Source organism: Heptranchias perlo, chromosome 21 (genome assembly GCF_035084215.1).
Source record: "Heptranchias perlo isolate sHepPer1 chromosome 21, sHepPer1.hap1, whole genome shotgun sequence".
NCBI classification, from domain to species: domain Eukaryota; kingdom Metazoa; phylum Chordata; class Chondrichthyes; order Hexanchiformes; family Hexanchidae; genus Heptranchias; species Heptranchias perlo.
Genome location: NC_090345.1, coordinates 42,855,280 through 42,873,693, shown reverse-complemented (window position 1 = coordinate 42,873,693; position 18,414 = coordinate 42,855,280). Strand labels below are relative to the sequence as shown.

General features: G+C 43.8%; 1 protein-coding gene across 3 annotated transcripts in view; it reads right to left on the bottom strand.

Annotated features, from left to right (window-relative positions):
• LOC137340191 (protein bicaudal C homolog 1-like) overlaps positions 1 to 8,551 on the bottom strand; it is a 255,822-nt gene extending 247,271 nt beyond the window's left edge. For 2 of the 3 annotated variants that reach the window (XM_068002585.1, XM_068002586.1), the window contains exon 1: positions 8,215 to 8,551. In XM_068002585.1, the coding sequence (XP_067858686.1) occupies positions 8,215 to 8,527 (313 nt within the window). In that variant the 5' untranslated portion in view covers positions 8,528 to 8,551. The remainder of the gene's footprint in view (positions 1 to 8,214) is intronic. The other variant, XM_068002587.1, reaches the window with a different exon arrangement.
• Positions 8,552 to 18,414: the final 9,863 nt, after the last annotated feature.

Here is an 18,414-nt window from a genome sequence, read left to right as displayed (position 1 = left end):
TGCAACTTGGCAACTGTATTCCAAAACATCACCCTCTCTGTTCCGACCTCACCCAGAACTCCACCGCCTGCATCCTACTCCAGGCAAAATCGCGCTCACTTATTGCCCAGATCCTTGCCCACCTCCATCTGCTCCCTCGGGACCAACCATTCCCTCCCTTGCCTGAACTCAAGAGCCTGAGGCAGCAACACAAATCTTGGGGGAAAATGCCAGCCCTCTTCAAAAAGCTGGCGGTCTGGTTCAAGCTGCTGTCCCTGGAAGGAAGGGGTGGAGCTGACACAGGTGCGGCTGTAGAACTAGGCCAAGACAATGTTTGTGAATCCGATTGTCTCCATTCCAAAAGGAGTCTTACAAGAGGTACGTACTGCGTTGGAGGATTTTTGGCCACGCATTCTTTATAGATGGCCTCCAGTCACTAGGCCAACAGACTGCAACAGCCTTCGTAAGGGCCCTGGCAATACAACAAGCCTGCTACACATACCAATGCTTTCACCGGGAGAACAGTTTTGAAAAAAGAGCTGTTTATTTTGTCTGTCATCATGTAGAACTATCAATGCCCAAAGAGCCAAAAATTACAGGAGAAACGCAGAAAATGATTGCAGTTGGTGGCATCCACCTGATGCAGGTTACTGATGAAAAAGATCTAGTTGTGTACTGGAGTACAGCCTCACACATAACGGAGAAGTGCCTAAGGGAGCAGGCTGGTGTCAGTGTGCTCTCTACAGATGAAGCATGGTAATGCCACCACCTTATCATCTTTCTCTTCCTCAATCACAAAGCCAGGCCTTGAGGAAGCTGATCCTGCTCATCAGTTGTAAAAGAAAAATGTTACTTTACAAGTTCGATGAACCACTGTTCACAAAGAGCTGCATTAATCTCCAGCTTGTTACTGATCCAGTACTCTGATAATCTACACACCCACTGGCAACAAAGTTTGAAACCAATTAACAGCACTGTAATTAATAGGGAGAGCAAGACAGAGATAGGGAGAGAGAGCGCATGAGCGAGGAGAGCAAGAGAGAGAAAAAGAGGAGACAGAGAAAGAGCAAAATATCAAGATAAATAGAGGAGTAAGAACATAGATGGATAGACAGATAGGCACAGACAGGCAGACAAGATAGATAAACAGATTAGATTAGAAAGAAATACATTCTGACCAGTACTCTCTCCAGTAATTGCCAGAAGTTATATATTCTTCACTGCTATTGCAGGCAGTAATTTCTGAAGCACAAACCTATCATTACTGGTCACACCAACAGTATGTTCCACCACAGGCATTATTATAGATTGCAAACAAAATCAGGTCACTGTATCTCTTTAAAAATAACAACGTAACAACGTGTTAGAGATGTTACAGTGACAATGGGCTATGTCACTGAATGACAGGACTCGGGTCACTCTCTACCTAGTATAGGTGGCATTAAATTGACCCTGGCACACAGATTGCTCTCTGCTCAGGCAAGGTGAGATTTTACATCTGAAAGAAAACACTCGAGAAGGAATAAAATCATTTTTATTTAAGAACAGGCACATTCAACGTCCTAAATTTTTAACTCACTGAGGTTGAAAGGCTATTTAAATCTTTCATTTATTTTAAAAAAGCACTATCATCATGTTTTTCATCTTCACATTAACAAGTTAAAGCCTGTGGATGAAAACTTCAGTTGCTGAAAATCACCACTCCTTTCATATCAAAATATATTTGGTTCTAAATTAATTAGTGAATGGAAATAGATTATTACAGAATACATTGAGGATAAAGTCTTGATCTCATCAAGTAGAGGGCTCCACACAATGGATGGTATAGGTGCTCTACACAATTTTAATACATCATTGGCCACACTCCAGAAATACTTCTCCAGTCTTCACAATGGTTGAAAAAGGAATTCAAAGTTCTCTGCTGTTTGGAACTTTTTATAATAACAAAACCACATGCCTCACCAACATACCCTAAATGATTTAGGTTAAAGAACTGATTTCTAAATGCAGTGTCATTGACGTCATCTTCTATCGTGGTCTCCAGTAATTTAATTGTCCCTGTCAGGATGTAATGAAGGAGAGGCTTCTGGACAAATTCTGTGACAATCTTTAACCATGCTAGATCCCAGCTGAGAAACTGTGCTCCTTGAAGTGATTCTGCAGAACAGACTTGTCTAGCAGATCAATTTCTCAAAAGATTATATCTGTTCCTGTAATCTCTTTCAGGAACCCAATCCTCGCGCCTGAGCATTATTATATTGTTAAAAATCATCTGGCTTTCCATTTTAGACACGTCATCTGATGATGGTTAAAGTACAGACTAGTCTACCGCAATGATCCAGAGAGGAATTCTCAGCCTGTAATTACGGAAAGTATTTCCATGTATTAAACTTCAAATGTCGTAAAGTCTAGATCAATATTTTAAATGATTAATTAGCTGCAGCTTGTAGACAGGCGTTATAACATATGTGGTGTGCGCCATCAATCATTAACCCGTCCCCAGCAGAGAAAAAACAACTTGAAGCAAATTCCAGACAATCATGTTCAGTGAATCACAATATGAGCAAACTTTACTTCTGTCCATTCTCACCCCTCCCCACTCTCAACTCGCCCCCCCCCCCACAAACTTCGGGCTAGCCAAGTGACCAGGTCACTCTTAATTTCAGTCCTCCCAGTTAGGTAAAGCTGGCTCACAATTCCCAAGTCCCAGTGGTTACTATTTATATGAGTGCTATCTATCTGTCAAATAGAGGGCTAATTGTAAAAATGCACACAGATTAGACCTCTCCTGATATAATATTCACTGACCCATTTCTTTCACATTACAAGAACAGTGCAGGACAGGATACGGTTTCCAGAAGTCTAGAAGTATTTTACTGTACATTCAACAATAACCTTGTATCATCTCCAAATACTGCTCCACATCTATTCGTAGTTTCTCTTTCATTGGCAGTGGTGTACTCGCCGCAGGTTTAGTGATGAATCCTGTAGGATCCCTTTAGGCCTACTTAAAACACAGGCACCCACCAGTGCAGACTCGATGGGCTGAATGGCCTCCTTCCGTGCTGTAACCTATGATTCTACAGTAAGACCAGGATAGCACAACAGAGATATAGCCCCATTTGTATCAGTCAGAACAGGCAGCTCTGACCAATAGAACCACTGTTTATCTTTGAAAAACAAATTCCCTCGCCCCACAACACAATCAACAAACATCGGGTTCAAACCAGCAAATAACACATTTAGGACTGATACCAAGAAATAATTCTTCACACAAAGAACGATCAACAATTTGATTGGATTCCTGGATAGAGGGTGAAGGCAAAAACCCTGGGACTTGTTTAAAAAAACAACTGGATGCCACAATTGGAGGATTTCCAGATCTTTCTGGATGGATGAACCAAGATGAGCAAATGCCCTTCCTCACCTGTAATTATCTTGTCGATCTATTTCTGTGATCAGTCAAGTAGCATCTACATAGCCAAGCAACAATAAAGGCTAAATGATGCCTACAGTATTGTTACATTAGCTGACCATTTAAACTGTCCGGGTGCCACTGTAAAACCAGGCTAGACATCCCAAGTCCAAGGTGACAACTTCATTCCAAGGTTAAATTTTAAGCAGATGTGACCAGAATATCAACAGCTGTATTTCACATCATTTTAAAATCAACCAGTGAGCTTCAGGACATGCAACTTATAGATTCCCCTCACAAAACAGAGCACTGAAATTAAAACTGTCAACTTGTTTTTTTCTAAAATCAAGAAAGCTATCAAGGCTTTTAAGATAATTTTATGAAAATTAATTAGCTCCCTTAATAACTCATTGGGTTTATCCAGTTAGTGGCTGATCCACCAAGGAAGTCCCAGGATTGATCTGTGCCGAGTTAGCTGATCTCAGCCAAGTTAGTTGTTGGGGGGAAACTACAATTTGCTTCAACGCTGAGTTAGGGAAGAGAAAGTTAACCGGATTCCCATGCCTATCCAGCAACCCCGGTAGAATAGCATGTGTGTAGATGCTGAGTGCTCGGGTGATAAGATCAGGACCAAGCTCGCTCGCAATGCACTCGACAGTCGAATAGCGTGCCGACACCCCCTGTCAAGACTCACGTGAACGGTCACTTGACCCTGGTACCAGAAGTCGGCCAATCTCCATGAGAAGTCATGCTCTAGCGAGAGGTCCCTGCACATGTCCCAATTATGCCTCGTAACGTAGTTAATTTTTAAAACAATTTCTAAAATTCCAATTTTCCACAACTTAAGATCAAAAATCAAGACCTTGAATCTCGTACAGCTTGCCTATGGCTCAACTGGTAATGGCAGCATGTAATGAACAATAGGGATCAGAATGTCCCTGGTTTGATTCTCATTCTCTGCTGAGTTAGATGATCTTAGCTGGGTTGGCAGTGAGGGTGCTACAATAGGTGGAAAAAGTGAACAGCCAGGATTGCAGCTCCTGTTAGCAATCCAGTGCCCCTTACTGTGCATGTGTTTGTATATATTGCATTTCTCCAATCCTGGCCTCTTGTGAATCCCCACTCCCCTGGCCCCACCATTGCCGGCCGTGCCTTCGGCCCTAAGCTCTGGAATTTCCTCCCCACACCTCTTTGACCCTCTCTCCTCTAAGACACTGCTTAAAACCTACCTCTCTGACCAAGCGTTTGGTCACCTGTCCTAATGTCTCCTTCTTGGCTCAGTGTCAATTTTTGTTTGATAACGTGCCTGTGAAGCGCCTTGGGACAATGTACTACGTTAAAGGCGCTATATAAATGCAAGTTGTTGTCTGCTGAGGACTGAAGGGGCTGAGCTGTGATACACCTCCCCAACCCCACAAAATCAAACATCTGCCACGCCCCCTCCCTAATCAAACATCTGCCACGCCCCCTCCCTAATCAAACATCTGCCAACACTCACTGTCAAGGCTCACACTCGAGGTACTGAAGGGTAATCAGTGCATGCACTCCAGCGGGAGACGGAACCTTCTAGAAATGAGGGGACATATTTTTGTTAGTGTCCAGACAATGCAACCAATCACGCTGAAGACCGTCTCGCCCTTTGATCGTACCCCTAAAGCAGACTGTACAGCTTTAAACATTTCAACATACTTTTTTTAAAAAATCCATACAGCTTAAATGCTGATAAAATCAGAAGATCCCTAATTTTAGCAACAGCCTTTGTCGCTCTAAATAAACTTCAAAATCTATGTATGCTATATGATCAATCTAAAATAATCAAGGCGATGGAACATGTACGATTAAATGATGTGTTGGTCAGGAGGGTACAATAACTGTGTCCTAAAGCCTCTATTTTCAGTACTCAGGAGCTGTTTGACCCCAAGTCATTTTATGAGATTGGGAGGATATTACTTTAAATGACGACCTTTTTACTCTGAGTTTCACCCATTTACACTAGAACGATAGTGTGTTTAGTATCTAGAGTAATCTGTGTATGGTTTACTGTGGGTTAGTTAGGGTCACAATAGTGCAGTTGGAATCATTAGCGCCATTGCACACATTTATAGATCAGTCTTAAAAACAAACTTTTCCCTGTAAAGTAAGTTCCTAATCTCAGCCCTTGACAATGGGGGAGGCACCATTCAGTATTCAGGGGCTATGAAGTATATGTACAGAAGAATTGGTGGGCAAGTCATCCTGTATTGTTAACACACAGCACGGACTCGAGAGCAGGTGTCCCAGACATCTATTTGACCAAGGATTGTTATTATAGAGGAGAAAAATGGGGGAAGTCGGGGTTCACGCAGGCTCTTTTAAGTATGACTGCTTCCCAATTACTTTGCAAAGACACGTTTAAAGGTGCTTCTATCCTGTTGGCACGGCAACAGTAAATCTTTTAAATGGAGAATCTGTGAAAGTGCTCAGACTGCACTCTTATCAAACCCACTTCACATACAACTATCAACTGGACATCCTCTCTAAGCTAAATAAAGATAAATGTCAGATTGGGCAGATTTTGCTTTGATTGTCAAACTTACTAAAGATGTAATTAGACCAAAAAAAAACAGTAATGTATTTTGTCCTCTTTAAAATATATATTTTAGATTCAAATGCCACTGTTGCACTATAGTTCAATTCTCGCTGTACTGAGGCACAGAGGCAATGTATCAGTATGGTGACTCATGAAAACCTTAAACGCAACACCTTAGCACTAGTTTCATCTTCCTTTTTTAACCTTTTTTTGGGTATGTATTAATCTTTTGTTCATTAATGAAAATTATATGCAATAACATACAGTATTAACTCTCCAATGCAGGCTGCCGTCTGCTCCTCTTAATTCAAATGATTGGATAATTCAAACTTTTAGCACTAAATTCCACTTTGCTGTGTTACTTAATTCAAATTAGGTTTTTTTTAAGCCAGAAAAGCGACTTCAAATTGTCAGTAGACTAAACTCAGTCTTTGTCACTCAGACATACTGTATCACTATGTAATACTGCATGTACAAAATATCAAGTGACATCTTATCGTACATTCAATTACACAAAAGGTAATTCTGAGGGGAAGCTGGATAAACACACGAGGGAGAAAGGAATAGAAGGATATGCTGATAGAGTTAGATGAAGTAAGGTGGGAAGCTCATGTGGAGCATAAACACCGGCATAGGTCAGATGGGCCGAATGGCCTGTTTCTGTCCTGTGTCATTTTAGGCTTCTTGTCCCAGAGTCTACTTAACTTCTGCTGTTGGTCCAGATTGTCCTTTAAAGTGTATTTAAGTTTTTAAAAAATTGAACCAAAGTTCAAATATATTCTACAAAGTTTGCTGATGTCTTTTTAATGACTGTGGAGGGATTTTTTTTTCAATCTCAAGCCCTTTATAAATGACAAGAGGTGAAAGCCCACATCAAGGAGCTTCAGGTAGCACCGATCAGCGGCCAGTCAAACAAGATTCATGAGACACGTGGGTCACTAACTCAGGAAAAAAAGCTTCACAAACCTGTTGATCGACTCACGCCCATTTACTAGTCAGAAATTACAGCAGCGTGGACACAGTGGTATTAATACACAATTCAAGAATACCAAACTCACACTACATTTCACATCTGCTGTGGGGTCATGAAGCATTTTAAAACAAAACTAGTACATTTTTTAAAAAAAACAAATGCCACGTCTTTCGAAATACGTTTTGCATTAGAAACTTAGGAAGGCTGCAGAGCAGAGGATTCTATGCAAGAGCACAAGCAGTAACCAATAACTGTTTCAACTTATCTAATTGAATTACTAAAGATTTGTACCAGTTGCAAAAATGTCTTTGCCCCGAAAATGTAAAGTAAGCCAAAGTCTGAGGTGAGACCTATGCTGTCGTTATACAGTACTAACTGGTCCGGATCGGCCGCTATAGACCAGGAGATAGCTCGGTTATAAGGACAGTAACGTTAACGTTTCTGAGGGCGTGCAGACAAGCATCTATTTCTCACAACATTGTAACTGCTTAGATTTGTAAAGTGCCGAGGACCCTCCAACCTACAGCCTGGGTTGCACTATAGTTATACTGCAGGCTCGATCAAGCCCCAAGTGGGTGTGAGGGAGCTTCCAGTGGGGTCTCGGGCCACACTTCATTCCACTCAGATCTCCGGACCTGACCCCAAATATACACTCTCGCGTCTGCACTGCAATAGTAGTAAAGCTGCAGTCTCAATCACCAGCTGAAACGACCCCAATCCGATGTTCTTATATTGTGTGTATCTATTGCAGCTATCACCGGTTATTGTGGAAATACAACTGGCTTTCCCGGTGATGCATTAATTGTAGACATTTGCTGCTAATTATCTAAACTTTTCTCTTAGCTCTAGAATTGGTCACTGCGTTTTACCCAATGATAAGCTACTCAGTTTCTGACTCTCTCTCCCCTGACCTGTACATGTTGCATTTACTTCCACTAAGTTGCTCACTGTTTCTGACTCTCCCCCTGACCTGTACATGTTGCATTTACTTCCACTAAGTTGCTCACTGTTTCTGACTCTCTCCCTGACCTGTACATGTTGCATTTACTTCCACTAAGTTGCTCACAGTTTCTGACTCTCTCTCCCTGACCTGTACTTATTGCATTCATTCCCAACTCCCAGGCTGCTGCCCAGATTCTCCTCTCACTCACCAGACAGCTGCAGGAGGGAGGGAGGGAGGTTATTAAAACTTTCTGTTGCCCCTGACCCACTCGCCCATTAGATAGTAAGCCCGGCTGCTCTGCAGAGAGGAGGGCTTTTTTTTTGTTTAGCTCTCACCTTGTAACATCGCCTCCAGTTTCTTGCGGTCCACCCGGAATCTCTCCTCTACCCAGTCGGGGTCAGTGCAGTGCGGGAGACTCTGGCCGTCGTCCTCGGAGGCTGCGAGAGGCGAGTCGGTGCTCCTCTCGCTGTTGGAGCCGGGGTCGGCGGCTCCGGGCTCTTGCAGCGGCTGAGCCGGCACCAGGTAGCCGCTCAGAGAGTCGCACTGAGCCGCCATGGCTTGTGTCGGGGCGGTGGGAGCAGCGCCGCAGTCGGTCAGTTTCACTTCCAACAGGGGGGCTGAACTGGGGCTCAGGCTCCTCAAACACATCCAGTTCCTGATCCAACCCTGAGTCTCTCACTTACTCACACTGCACAGCGAATCCATCCGCACAATTTCACCCAAAGTAGTCCCATTGCAACTTAATCTGTAACTTATTACAATAGTTCTTCTAAGTGAGCTGACTCTTGAAATTGATGCAGCCCACAACAAAATCAAGATACAAACTGCTCGGCGTTAACCCCTTGGAGAGAAATTCTACTTAAAAACATGCCAAAAGTTTCACGAGTCCAAGATGTAATGCCTTCAACCTAGGTTTGCTTCCAAAAACTTTTCAGTGGATGTAAGTGCTTCTCAAGGCGAGAGCTGTCAAGCTAAAGAATTAAACGCTTACCGCCCTCCCAAGTATCAGGCCTCAGGTCAGGGTGTAGAGGTGTTGGACCCCCCCTCATCCCACACTGTGCTTTAACCCCAGAATCAGAGGATCTCCAACGGCTGAAATGTTCCCAGATTTCTCATTCTCACTCTGATCACCCTTACAATTTGTCTGACTGAGAATGCTGATTTTAGTGTCAAATTATAGGCAGTTTGATCCTGCCCACTATTCCATATATAGAATATATTTTAAAAACGTGTGCCTGCACCCATTCCCTTTCAACATTTTACTTTAGAAATTCCCGTGTCCACATTTATAATGGAAACTGCCTATGTAAACTTGTCACACTGTAATAACTCCTTTCTCTGTGGATCCACTTCAGTGCCACCACTGGCGGGAGGGTGTAATTACATTGTGACCAGTTTACATAGGCAGTTTCCATTATTAAGGTGGGCATTGGAATTTCACTTTTCATGGATTGTATTTGTTGAGTGGTAGCTGTGAAGTTCTACAAAGTCAAGAGGATCCTGGGGGTCCCCATTGAAGGGCTCTCTACTCAGGGATCCTCCCATGTGCCATTGGGGATCTGGGGTGGAGAGTGTTGCACGGGGCAGTCGCGACCAACAGGCGTTTACGCCATTTCACGGACTCCCAGTCCGCCTGCAATTTCTGCGGCCTGGATGAGTCCGTGTTTCATTTAGTCACAGGGTGTGGGAGGCTGCAGCCCCTGTTTGATTATTTAAGGGGGCTGCTCCTCAAGTTCTGGCTGCACTTCAGTCCCACGCTCCTGATCTTTGGCCGCCCGGTGAGGGGGGGTGGTGGTGGAGGTGGGCAGGTCGGTAGACGTCCTCGTGGGCCTGCTCCTGGGCCTGTCCAAGATGGCTATCCACAGGTCCAGGCTAGACGTGGCCCGTGGGGGCGTTCACTCCGACTGTCTGCCTCTCTTCCGCGGAATTCTCCGCGCCCGGGTGGCCCTGGAGAGGGAGCACGCGGTGTCTGCCAGTACGCTTGAGGCTTTCCACGACCGGTGGGCACCGCAGGGACTGGAGTGCATCCTGGACCGAGATAATAAAATTATAATTTGCACACTTAAAAAAAAGAGGATCCTGTGAAATTTGTCAGCATAAAGCTAATGTAAAACACCAATGAGTTTCATGTACCCTGTGCAATAAGTGTAGACTGTGAACGTAGTGCAGTCCTGTTCACTATTAAAGGAAATGGGCTTTGAATATCAGCCAGGCTGATGGGTTGAAAGTCTCCACACTCTCAATACGCTGTGATGGTTCTAAGTGAATTTAGTATCAGTAGTTTTATATTCACATTCAGGTTTAAACTAATTTGGCAGGGGGATGAGCACCAGGATGAAGCATTAGAGAGGAGAAACAAGGTGCACTGAGGACTGGGAGAGACTAACAGCATTAGTATAAAGAGTAGTTCAGAAATAGGAGGGATCAGACGGGGGAAATGCGAGGCAGACTAGGATGGGATTGGAGTGCATGTAAATACACAGAGCGTGGTAAATAAGGTTGGTGAACTGCAGGCACAAATTGCCTCATGGGATTATGATATAGTGGCAATAACGGAGACCTGGCTCAATAAGGGGAGGATTGGGAACTTAATATTCCTGACTTTAAGGTATTCAGGAAAGATAGGGAAGGAAAGAAAAGGAGGGGGTTGGCAGTGTTGATGCTGTTGCAACATGAAAAGGGTCAAAGACAGAATCTATTTGGTTAGAATTAAAGAACAATAGAGGAACTATTACATTACTGGGTGTATACAATAGGCCACCAAATAGTGGGAAGGAGATAGAGAAGCAAATTTTCAGGTAAATTTCAAAAAGAAACAAGAACTATAGAGTAGTGATAATGGGGGACTTCAATTATCCTAATATAGATTGGGAATGTGCACAAATGTGTACAAGAGAACTTTCTTGATCAGTATGTTTCCAGCCCAACGAGGGAGGAAGCAGTGCTGGATTTAGTTCTGGGGAATGAAGTGGGGCTAGTGGAGCATGTTTCAGTCGGTGAGCATTTGGGAAACAGTGATCATAATATCATTAGGTTTAGAGTAATTATGGAAAAGAACAAGGAAAAATCAAACGTGAAAATACTCAACTGGAGGAGAGCTAATTTTTCAGTGAGTTCAAAAGGGATCTGGCCCAGGTGGATTGGAATCAAAGATTGGCAGGTAAAACAGTAAATGAGCAATGGGAGGCCTTCAACGAGGAGATAGTTTGGGTACAGACTAGACACACTCCCACAAGGGGGAAAGGAAGGGCATCTAAAGCTAGCGCTCCCTGGATGACTAAAGATACAGAGGTTAAAATGAAACAAAAAAAGGAGGCTTATGTCAAATGTGAGGTTCATAATACAGTAAAGAACCAAACTGAATGCAAAAAGTACAGAGGAGAATTGAAAAAGGAAATACGAAGGGCAAAGAGAGTGTATGAGAATAGATTAGCAGGTAAAATAAAAGGGAACCCAAAAGTCTTTTATAAATATATAAATAGTAAAAGTGTAGTCAATGAAGGGTTGGGTTGATTAGGGACCAAAAAGGAGATCTTCTCGTGTTGGCAGAGGGCATGGCTGAGGTATTAAATGAGTACTTTGCATCTGTCTTCACTAAAGAAGAGGATGCTGCCAATGTCACAGTAAAGGTGGAGGTGGTAGAGAAATTGGATAGGATAAAAATAGATAAAGAGGAGGCACTTAAAAGGTTGGTAGCGCTCAAAGTAGAAAAGTCACCCGGTCCGGATGGGATGCATCCTAGGTTACTAAGGGAAGGTGGTGGAGATAGCAGAGGCTCTGGCCACAGTATTCCAATCCTCCTTAGATATGGGAATGGTGTCAGAGGGCTGGAGGATTGCAAATGTTACAACCCTGTTCTAAAAAGAGGAGAGGGATAAACCTGGAAACTACAGGCCAGTCAGCCTATCGTCAGTAGTGGGGAACTTCTGGAGACAATAATCTGAAACAAAATTAATTGTCACTTGGAAAAATATGGGTTAATCAATGACAGACAGCATGAATTTGTTAAAGGAAAATCGTGTTTCACTAACTTTATTGTGTTCTTTGATGGAGTAACGGAGAAGGTTGATGAAGGTAATGCGGTTGATATTGTGTGTATAGACTTTCAAAAGGCATTTGATAAAGTGCCACATTATAGACTTGTTAACAAAATTGAAGCCCATGGGATTAAAAAGGCAATGACTGCATAGATATGAATTTGGCAAAGGAACAGAAAGTAGAGAGCAGTGGTGAACGATTGTTTTTCAGACTGGAGGGAAGTGTACAGTGGTGTCGCCCAGGGATCGGTATTAGATCTACTGCTCTTTTTGATATATATTAATAACCTGGAGTTGAATATACAGGGCATAATTTCAAAGTTTGCAGATGAAAAGAAACTCGGAAATGTAGTGAACAGTGAGGAGGATAGTAACAGGCTTCAGGAGGACATAGACAGACTGGTGAAATGGGCAGGCACATGGCAGAGGAAATTTAACACAGACAAATGTGAAGTGATACATCTTGGTAGGAAGAATGAGGAGAGGCAATATAAACTAAATGGTACAAATTTAAAGTGGGAGCAGGATCAGAGAGACCTTGGGGTGTACGTGCACAAATCTTTGATGATGAGAGGCTGTTAAAAAAGCATATGGGATCATGGACTTTATAAATAGAGGCATAGAGTACAAAAGCAAGGAAGACATGCTAAACCTTTGTAGAACAATGGTTAGGCCCCAGCTGGAATATTATGTCCAAATCTGGACACCACATTTTAGGAAGGATGTCAAGGCCTTAGAGAGGGTACAAAGGGTATTTACTATAATGGTACCAGGGATGTGGGACTTCAGTTACGTGGAGAGACTAGAGAAAATGGGACTGTTCTCCTTAGAGAAGAGAAGGTAAAGGGGAGATTTAATAGAGGTGTTTAAAATCATGAAGGGTTTTGATAGAGTAAATAAGGAGAAACTGTTTCCAGTGGCAGAAAGGTAACCAGAGGACACAGATTTAAGGTAATTGGCAAAAGAACCAGAGGCGAGATGAGGAGAAATTTTCTGATGCAGCGAGTTGTTATGATCTGGAATGCACAAAAAATACAATACAAAATACTTAATACAAAAAGGAAAATAGAATTAGTGACTTGCAGACACCAAATAGGTCCCAGCTGAGAGTGAGCTATTAAGAACCTTTCCAGTCCTGAGAAAGGCCGTATTCAGAGTGACTAAGATTGTCTGGCAAAATAAAATATCTATATAATTAAAAGTCTTGTGTCTGGCAAAGTGTGCAGCAAGGCCATAGCATGCAAAACATGCTGATTGGTTGCTTTTCAGTGAAAGTGAAATTTGAGCCAATCAAAAGCACATAAATCCTCATGTTGGTTTCCCCATCCCAATATATACCCTTGACAATAACATTAATAACATAATCAATATATTAAAAAGTCAACAATTCTGATTAAGAAAATCACAAAACGTACCTATAAACTTACCCATCCTATCTTCCAATGTCATCAACCACTTTGCCCCACGTGGGCCTGCCCTCTCTTGGTTGCCTCGAGCTCGCCTTCCCCTCTGTTCCCAAAGCTTGGATCTTTTCGTGTTACATTGATTCATCACCTCAGTGCTGGTCAATATTAGCCAGCACGCACAACTTCAGAGACAGCAAATGAGACACAATCAGGAAGAAGGGAGAGACTGTGAAAGAAGGCATTGAAAAAGTGGAAAATGTTCAGAAAAACAGAAAAAAAACTACAGAATGGGAAATAAACAGAGAGACAGATGCAAGAAGACAGATACATTTTTATTTTACTTTACTCCGCGACTAAGTTTGTGACAAATATTCATATTGTGCTAGTTTTGGTCAAAATAAAGCTTTAACATTTTTATGAAATGAAAGAACAAAGGCATAAGGTACTTTAAGACATTTCTACCTGAAAGGTACTATATAAGGGCAAGTATTATCGTTAGTGTATTAAATCATACAGTGTTTATAAACTCACTAAATAGTTTATAAACGCTGCATGACTCTGAATTAGAAGGTTTTGAGTTCAAATCCCACTCTAAGATTGAGGGAATGCTGCACTGTGGGAGCTGCTGTCCTTCAGATAACACGTTCATCTGTGAGCAGTTCGTTTGAATATTGAAGATCCCATGGAACTATTCCAAGAAGTGTAGGGAGTTCTCCCAGTGTCCAGTCAACATTTATCCCTCAGTCATCACCACCAAAAGCAGATTAACTAGTCACTTATCTCACTTGCTGTTTGTGGGACCTTGCTGTGCGCAAATTGGCTGCCGTGTTTACCTGCAAAACAACAGTGACTACACTTCAAAAGTCTTCACTGTCTGTAAAAGCGCTTTTGGACGTCTTGAGGGTGTGAAAAGGCATTATATAAACACAAGTTCTTTCGTCCTTTAATAGGTCCAATCACAATTTAAACGCAGATGTATAAAAAAAACTGATTTATCTTACTTGAAGACACTTTTGGATCAGAATGAGCTGCTATATTCTTAAAAATACTGATACAGTACTATACAATATTATATTAGAAGGCAGAGTGACTAAGGTTCGTAGTCACACCAATCAGTACGAACTGGAATAGCTGGACTGACATAAAATATCGCTCAATTCTTATTTCCCCTGCTCTCAATAAGCACCTTTCTTTGACCGTTATATTCATAATATCTTGGGTAATAAAAAGGAAGAACTGTTTTTCCAGTAATGTGACTACATGCCATTTGACACCTGTCCAACGGAGCAGTGCGAGTCTTGCAGATTCCTAGCGTGTTGTTTGCCTCTCGGAGAACTAATGAATCAAAGGTTTGGACTGAAGGAAGTTCTGCCAGTATCCCAAACGGGATGAACCACTAACAGTCCGGCGCTGGTGGACTTTCAAAGCCACCGGTACAAAATACTCTCAGACTTCACACACGCAATAGTTTTATATTTTGATAGATATTATGTCTTCACTTTATATTTACGGTTTACCCTTCTTTCGTCTTTTTTCCTCCCCACTGCCTCTTCCTCTTCTCTGTTCCATCACACCTCATCATTTCACTCCACAACAACATTTGCAGTGTCATTGTCGAGCACAATGTCAGAAGTGCCGAGTGGATAATCCATCTCAGCCTCCTCCCGATATCCCCACCATCACGGAAGCCAGTCTTCGGCCAATTCGATTCACTCCACGTGATATCAAGAAACGGCTGAGAGCACTGGATACAGCAAAGGCTATGGGCCCCGACAACATCCCGGCTGTAGTGCTGAAGACTTGTGCTCCAGAACTAGCTGCGCCTCTAGCCAAACTGTTCCAGTACAGCTACAACACTGGCATCCACCCGACAATGTGGAAAATTGCCCAGGTATGTCCTGTCCACAAAAAGCAGGACAAATCCAATCCGGCCAATTACCGCCCCATCAGTCTACTCTCAATCATCAGCAAAGTGATGGAAGGTGTCGTCGACAGTGCTATCAAGCGGCACTTACTCACCAATAACCTGCTCACCGATGCTCAGTTTGGGTTCCGCCAGGACCACTCGGCTCCAGACATCATTACAGCCTTGGTACAAACATGGACAAAAGAGCTGAATTCCAGAGGTGAGGTGAGAGTGACTGCCCTTGACATCAAGGCAGCATTTGACCGAGTGTGGCACCAAGGAGCCCTAGTAAAATTGAAGTCAATGGGAATCAGGGGGAAAACTCTCCAGTGGCTGGAGTCATACCTAGCACAAAGGAAGATGGTAGTGGTTGTTGGAGGCCAAGCATCTCAGCCCCAGGGCATTGCTGCAGGAGTTCCTCAGGGCAGTGTCCTAGGCCCAACCATCTTCAGCTGCTTCATCAATGACCTTCCCTCCATCATAAGGTCAGAAATGGGGATGTTCGCTGATGACTGCACAGTGTTCAGTTTCATTCGCAACCCCTCAGATAATGAAGCAGTCCGAGCCCGCATGCAGCAAGACCTGGACAACATCCAGGCTTGGGCTGATAAGTGGCAAGTAACCTTCGCGCCAGGTAAGTGCCAGGCAATGACCATCTCCAACAAGAGAGAGTCTAACCACCTCCCCTTGACATTCAATGGCATTACCATCGCCGAATCCCCCACCATCAACATCCTGGGGGTCACCATTGACCAGAAACTTAACTGGACCAGCCATATAAATACTGTGGCTACGAGAGCAGGTCAGAGGCTGGGTATTCTGCGGCGAGTGACTCACCTCCTGACTCCCCAAAGCCTTTCCACCATCTACAAGGCACAAGTCAGGAGTGTGATGGAATACTCTCCACTTGCCTGGATGAGTGCAGCTCCAACAACACTCAAGAAGCTCGACACCATCCAAGATAAAACAGCCCGCTTGATTGGCACCCCATCCACCACCCTAAACATTCACTCCCTTCACCACCGGCGCACTGTGGCTGCAGTGTGCACCATCCACAGGATGCACTGCAGCAACTCGCCAAGGCTTCTTCGACAGCACCTCCCAAACCCGCGACCTCTACCACCTAGAAGGACAAGGGCAGCAGGCGCATGGGAACACCACCACCTGCACGTTCCCCTCCAAGTCACACACCATCCCGACTTGGAAATATATCACCATTCCTTCATTGTCGCTGGGTCAAAATCCTGGAACTCCCTTCCTAACAGCACTGTGGGAGAACCGTCACCACACGGACTGCAGCGGTTCAAGAAGGCGGCTCACCACCACCTTCTCAAGGGCAATTAGGGATGGGCAATAAATGCCGGCCTTGCCAGCGACGCCCACATCCCGTGAACGAATAAAAAAAAAAGATAAAGTTGGGGCAGAGTTTCCTTAATTTGCTAACATGAATGGAAGTTAGCACGAGTTTTAACGTAGGGAAACCAACTTTCCAGCCAGACCAACTCTTTCATTAACATCAGCCAATGGAGCAAACTATAATTCAAAGAGAGGGAGATAGATGAAACAGAGTTAAGAAGATCGAAGACGGATCTAAGTGAGGTATAAGAAAATGAGAAAGCATGAACCAAGATAAGGCCAGTTGCCTCGCCCAGCACATTGCCTCTCCAGACCATGTACAATCCAGCCAAGCATAAATCCTACCCGACCCATTGTATCTGCTGAGGGAAAATTCTTCATAAATATCCTAATCCTTAAAGATAATGGAACAAATCTCCAGAATATTTACCCATCTCCAGGTCTCCAATATCCAATGATGCTCTGCTGCCCCCCACCCCCACCCACAGACAACACTTTCTCCCTAGGCCTCTTCTGCACAGCACTCCGTGTGCTCCATAGGGAATATAAGCATCTCGGTCTGTATCGATTCTTATAACTTCCAATAACTTTCTGACACTGATAATTTTTCCAGCTTCTTCCTGAACAAGTTGGTTGACACATCATCAACTTTTTCTCTGGACTCACTTGAAAGAAAAAAGAAAGGTCTTGCATTTATATAGCGCCTTTCATGGCCTCAGGAAATCTCAAAGCACTTTACAACCAATTAAAGTAGTTTTTGAAGTGTAGTCACTGTTGTAATGTAGGAAACACAACAATCAATTTGCACACAGCAAGCTCCCACAAACAGCAATGGGATAAATGACCAGATCATCTGTTTTAGGAGTTGGTTGAGGAATAAATGTTGGCTAGGACACTGGGAGAACTCCCCTGCTCTTCTTCGAGAAGGGCTGTGGGATCTTTTATGTCCACCTAAGAAGGCAGATAGGTCCTCAGTTTTTAACATCTCATCCGAAAGACGACACACTCTGACAGTGCAGCACTCCCTCAGTAATGCACTGGAGGGTCAGCCTAGATTTTGTGCTCAAGTCTCTGGAGTGGGGCTTGAACCCATGAACCTTCTGTGTCCTTCCCATCTAATGTCCATCAGCATTTTCAAGACATGGATCATGTGACTGCCCACCTACCTTGATGATTGGGTGTCCAAATACAATAGGGGCAATTTTAACTCCCTCCGCCCGGGTAAACGGGTGGTAGCTGAGTTAATCCCCGGAGTGGATTACCACCCCTTTCCCACTCGCTTCCCGCCCACCCGCCGCCATATTGCCTCCAGGGTTTCCATGGGCGACCGAGGCAACCACCTGGATCTGACTCGAGCCTCTTGAATCCATGCCAATCAGAGTCCTGTGATGCACATAGGACCCTGATGCAATTTTAACAGCACCAAGGACGCTCTACTCAATACAAAGAAAAAGAAAGAACTTGCATTTATTTAGCGCCTTTTACATCCTCAGGATAGGTGGGGCCTCGGTTTAACGGTTCATTCAAAAGACGGCACCTCTGACAGTGCAGGGCTCCCTCAGTACTGCACTGGGATTGTCAGCCTAGATTTTGTGCTCAAGTCTCTGGAGTGGGTCTCAAATCCACAACCTTCTGACTCAGAGGCGAGACTGATACCCACTGAGCCACAGCTCACACCCGACGGGCAAGGAAAAGTAAGTGTTAAAATTATTTTTGTGCAGCCAGGAGGGGCAGGAGTGCTGCTCCGGGCTGCACAGGAATAATGTGGCTGCTGCTGCAACCTAGACTCCCCCAGCCCCAATCCCTCCACGATGCCCTCCACCCGCGCCT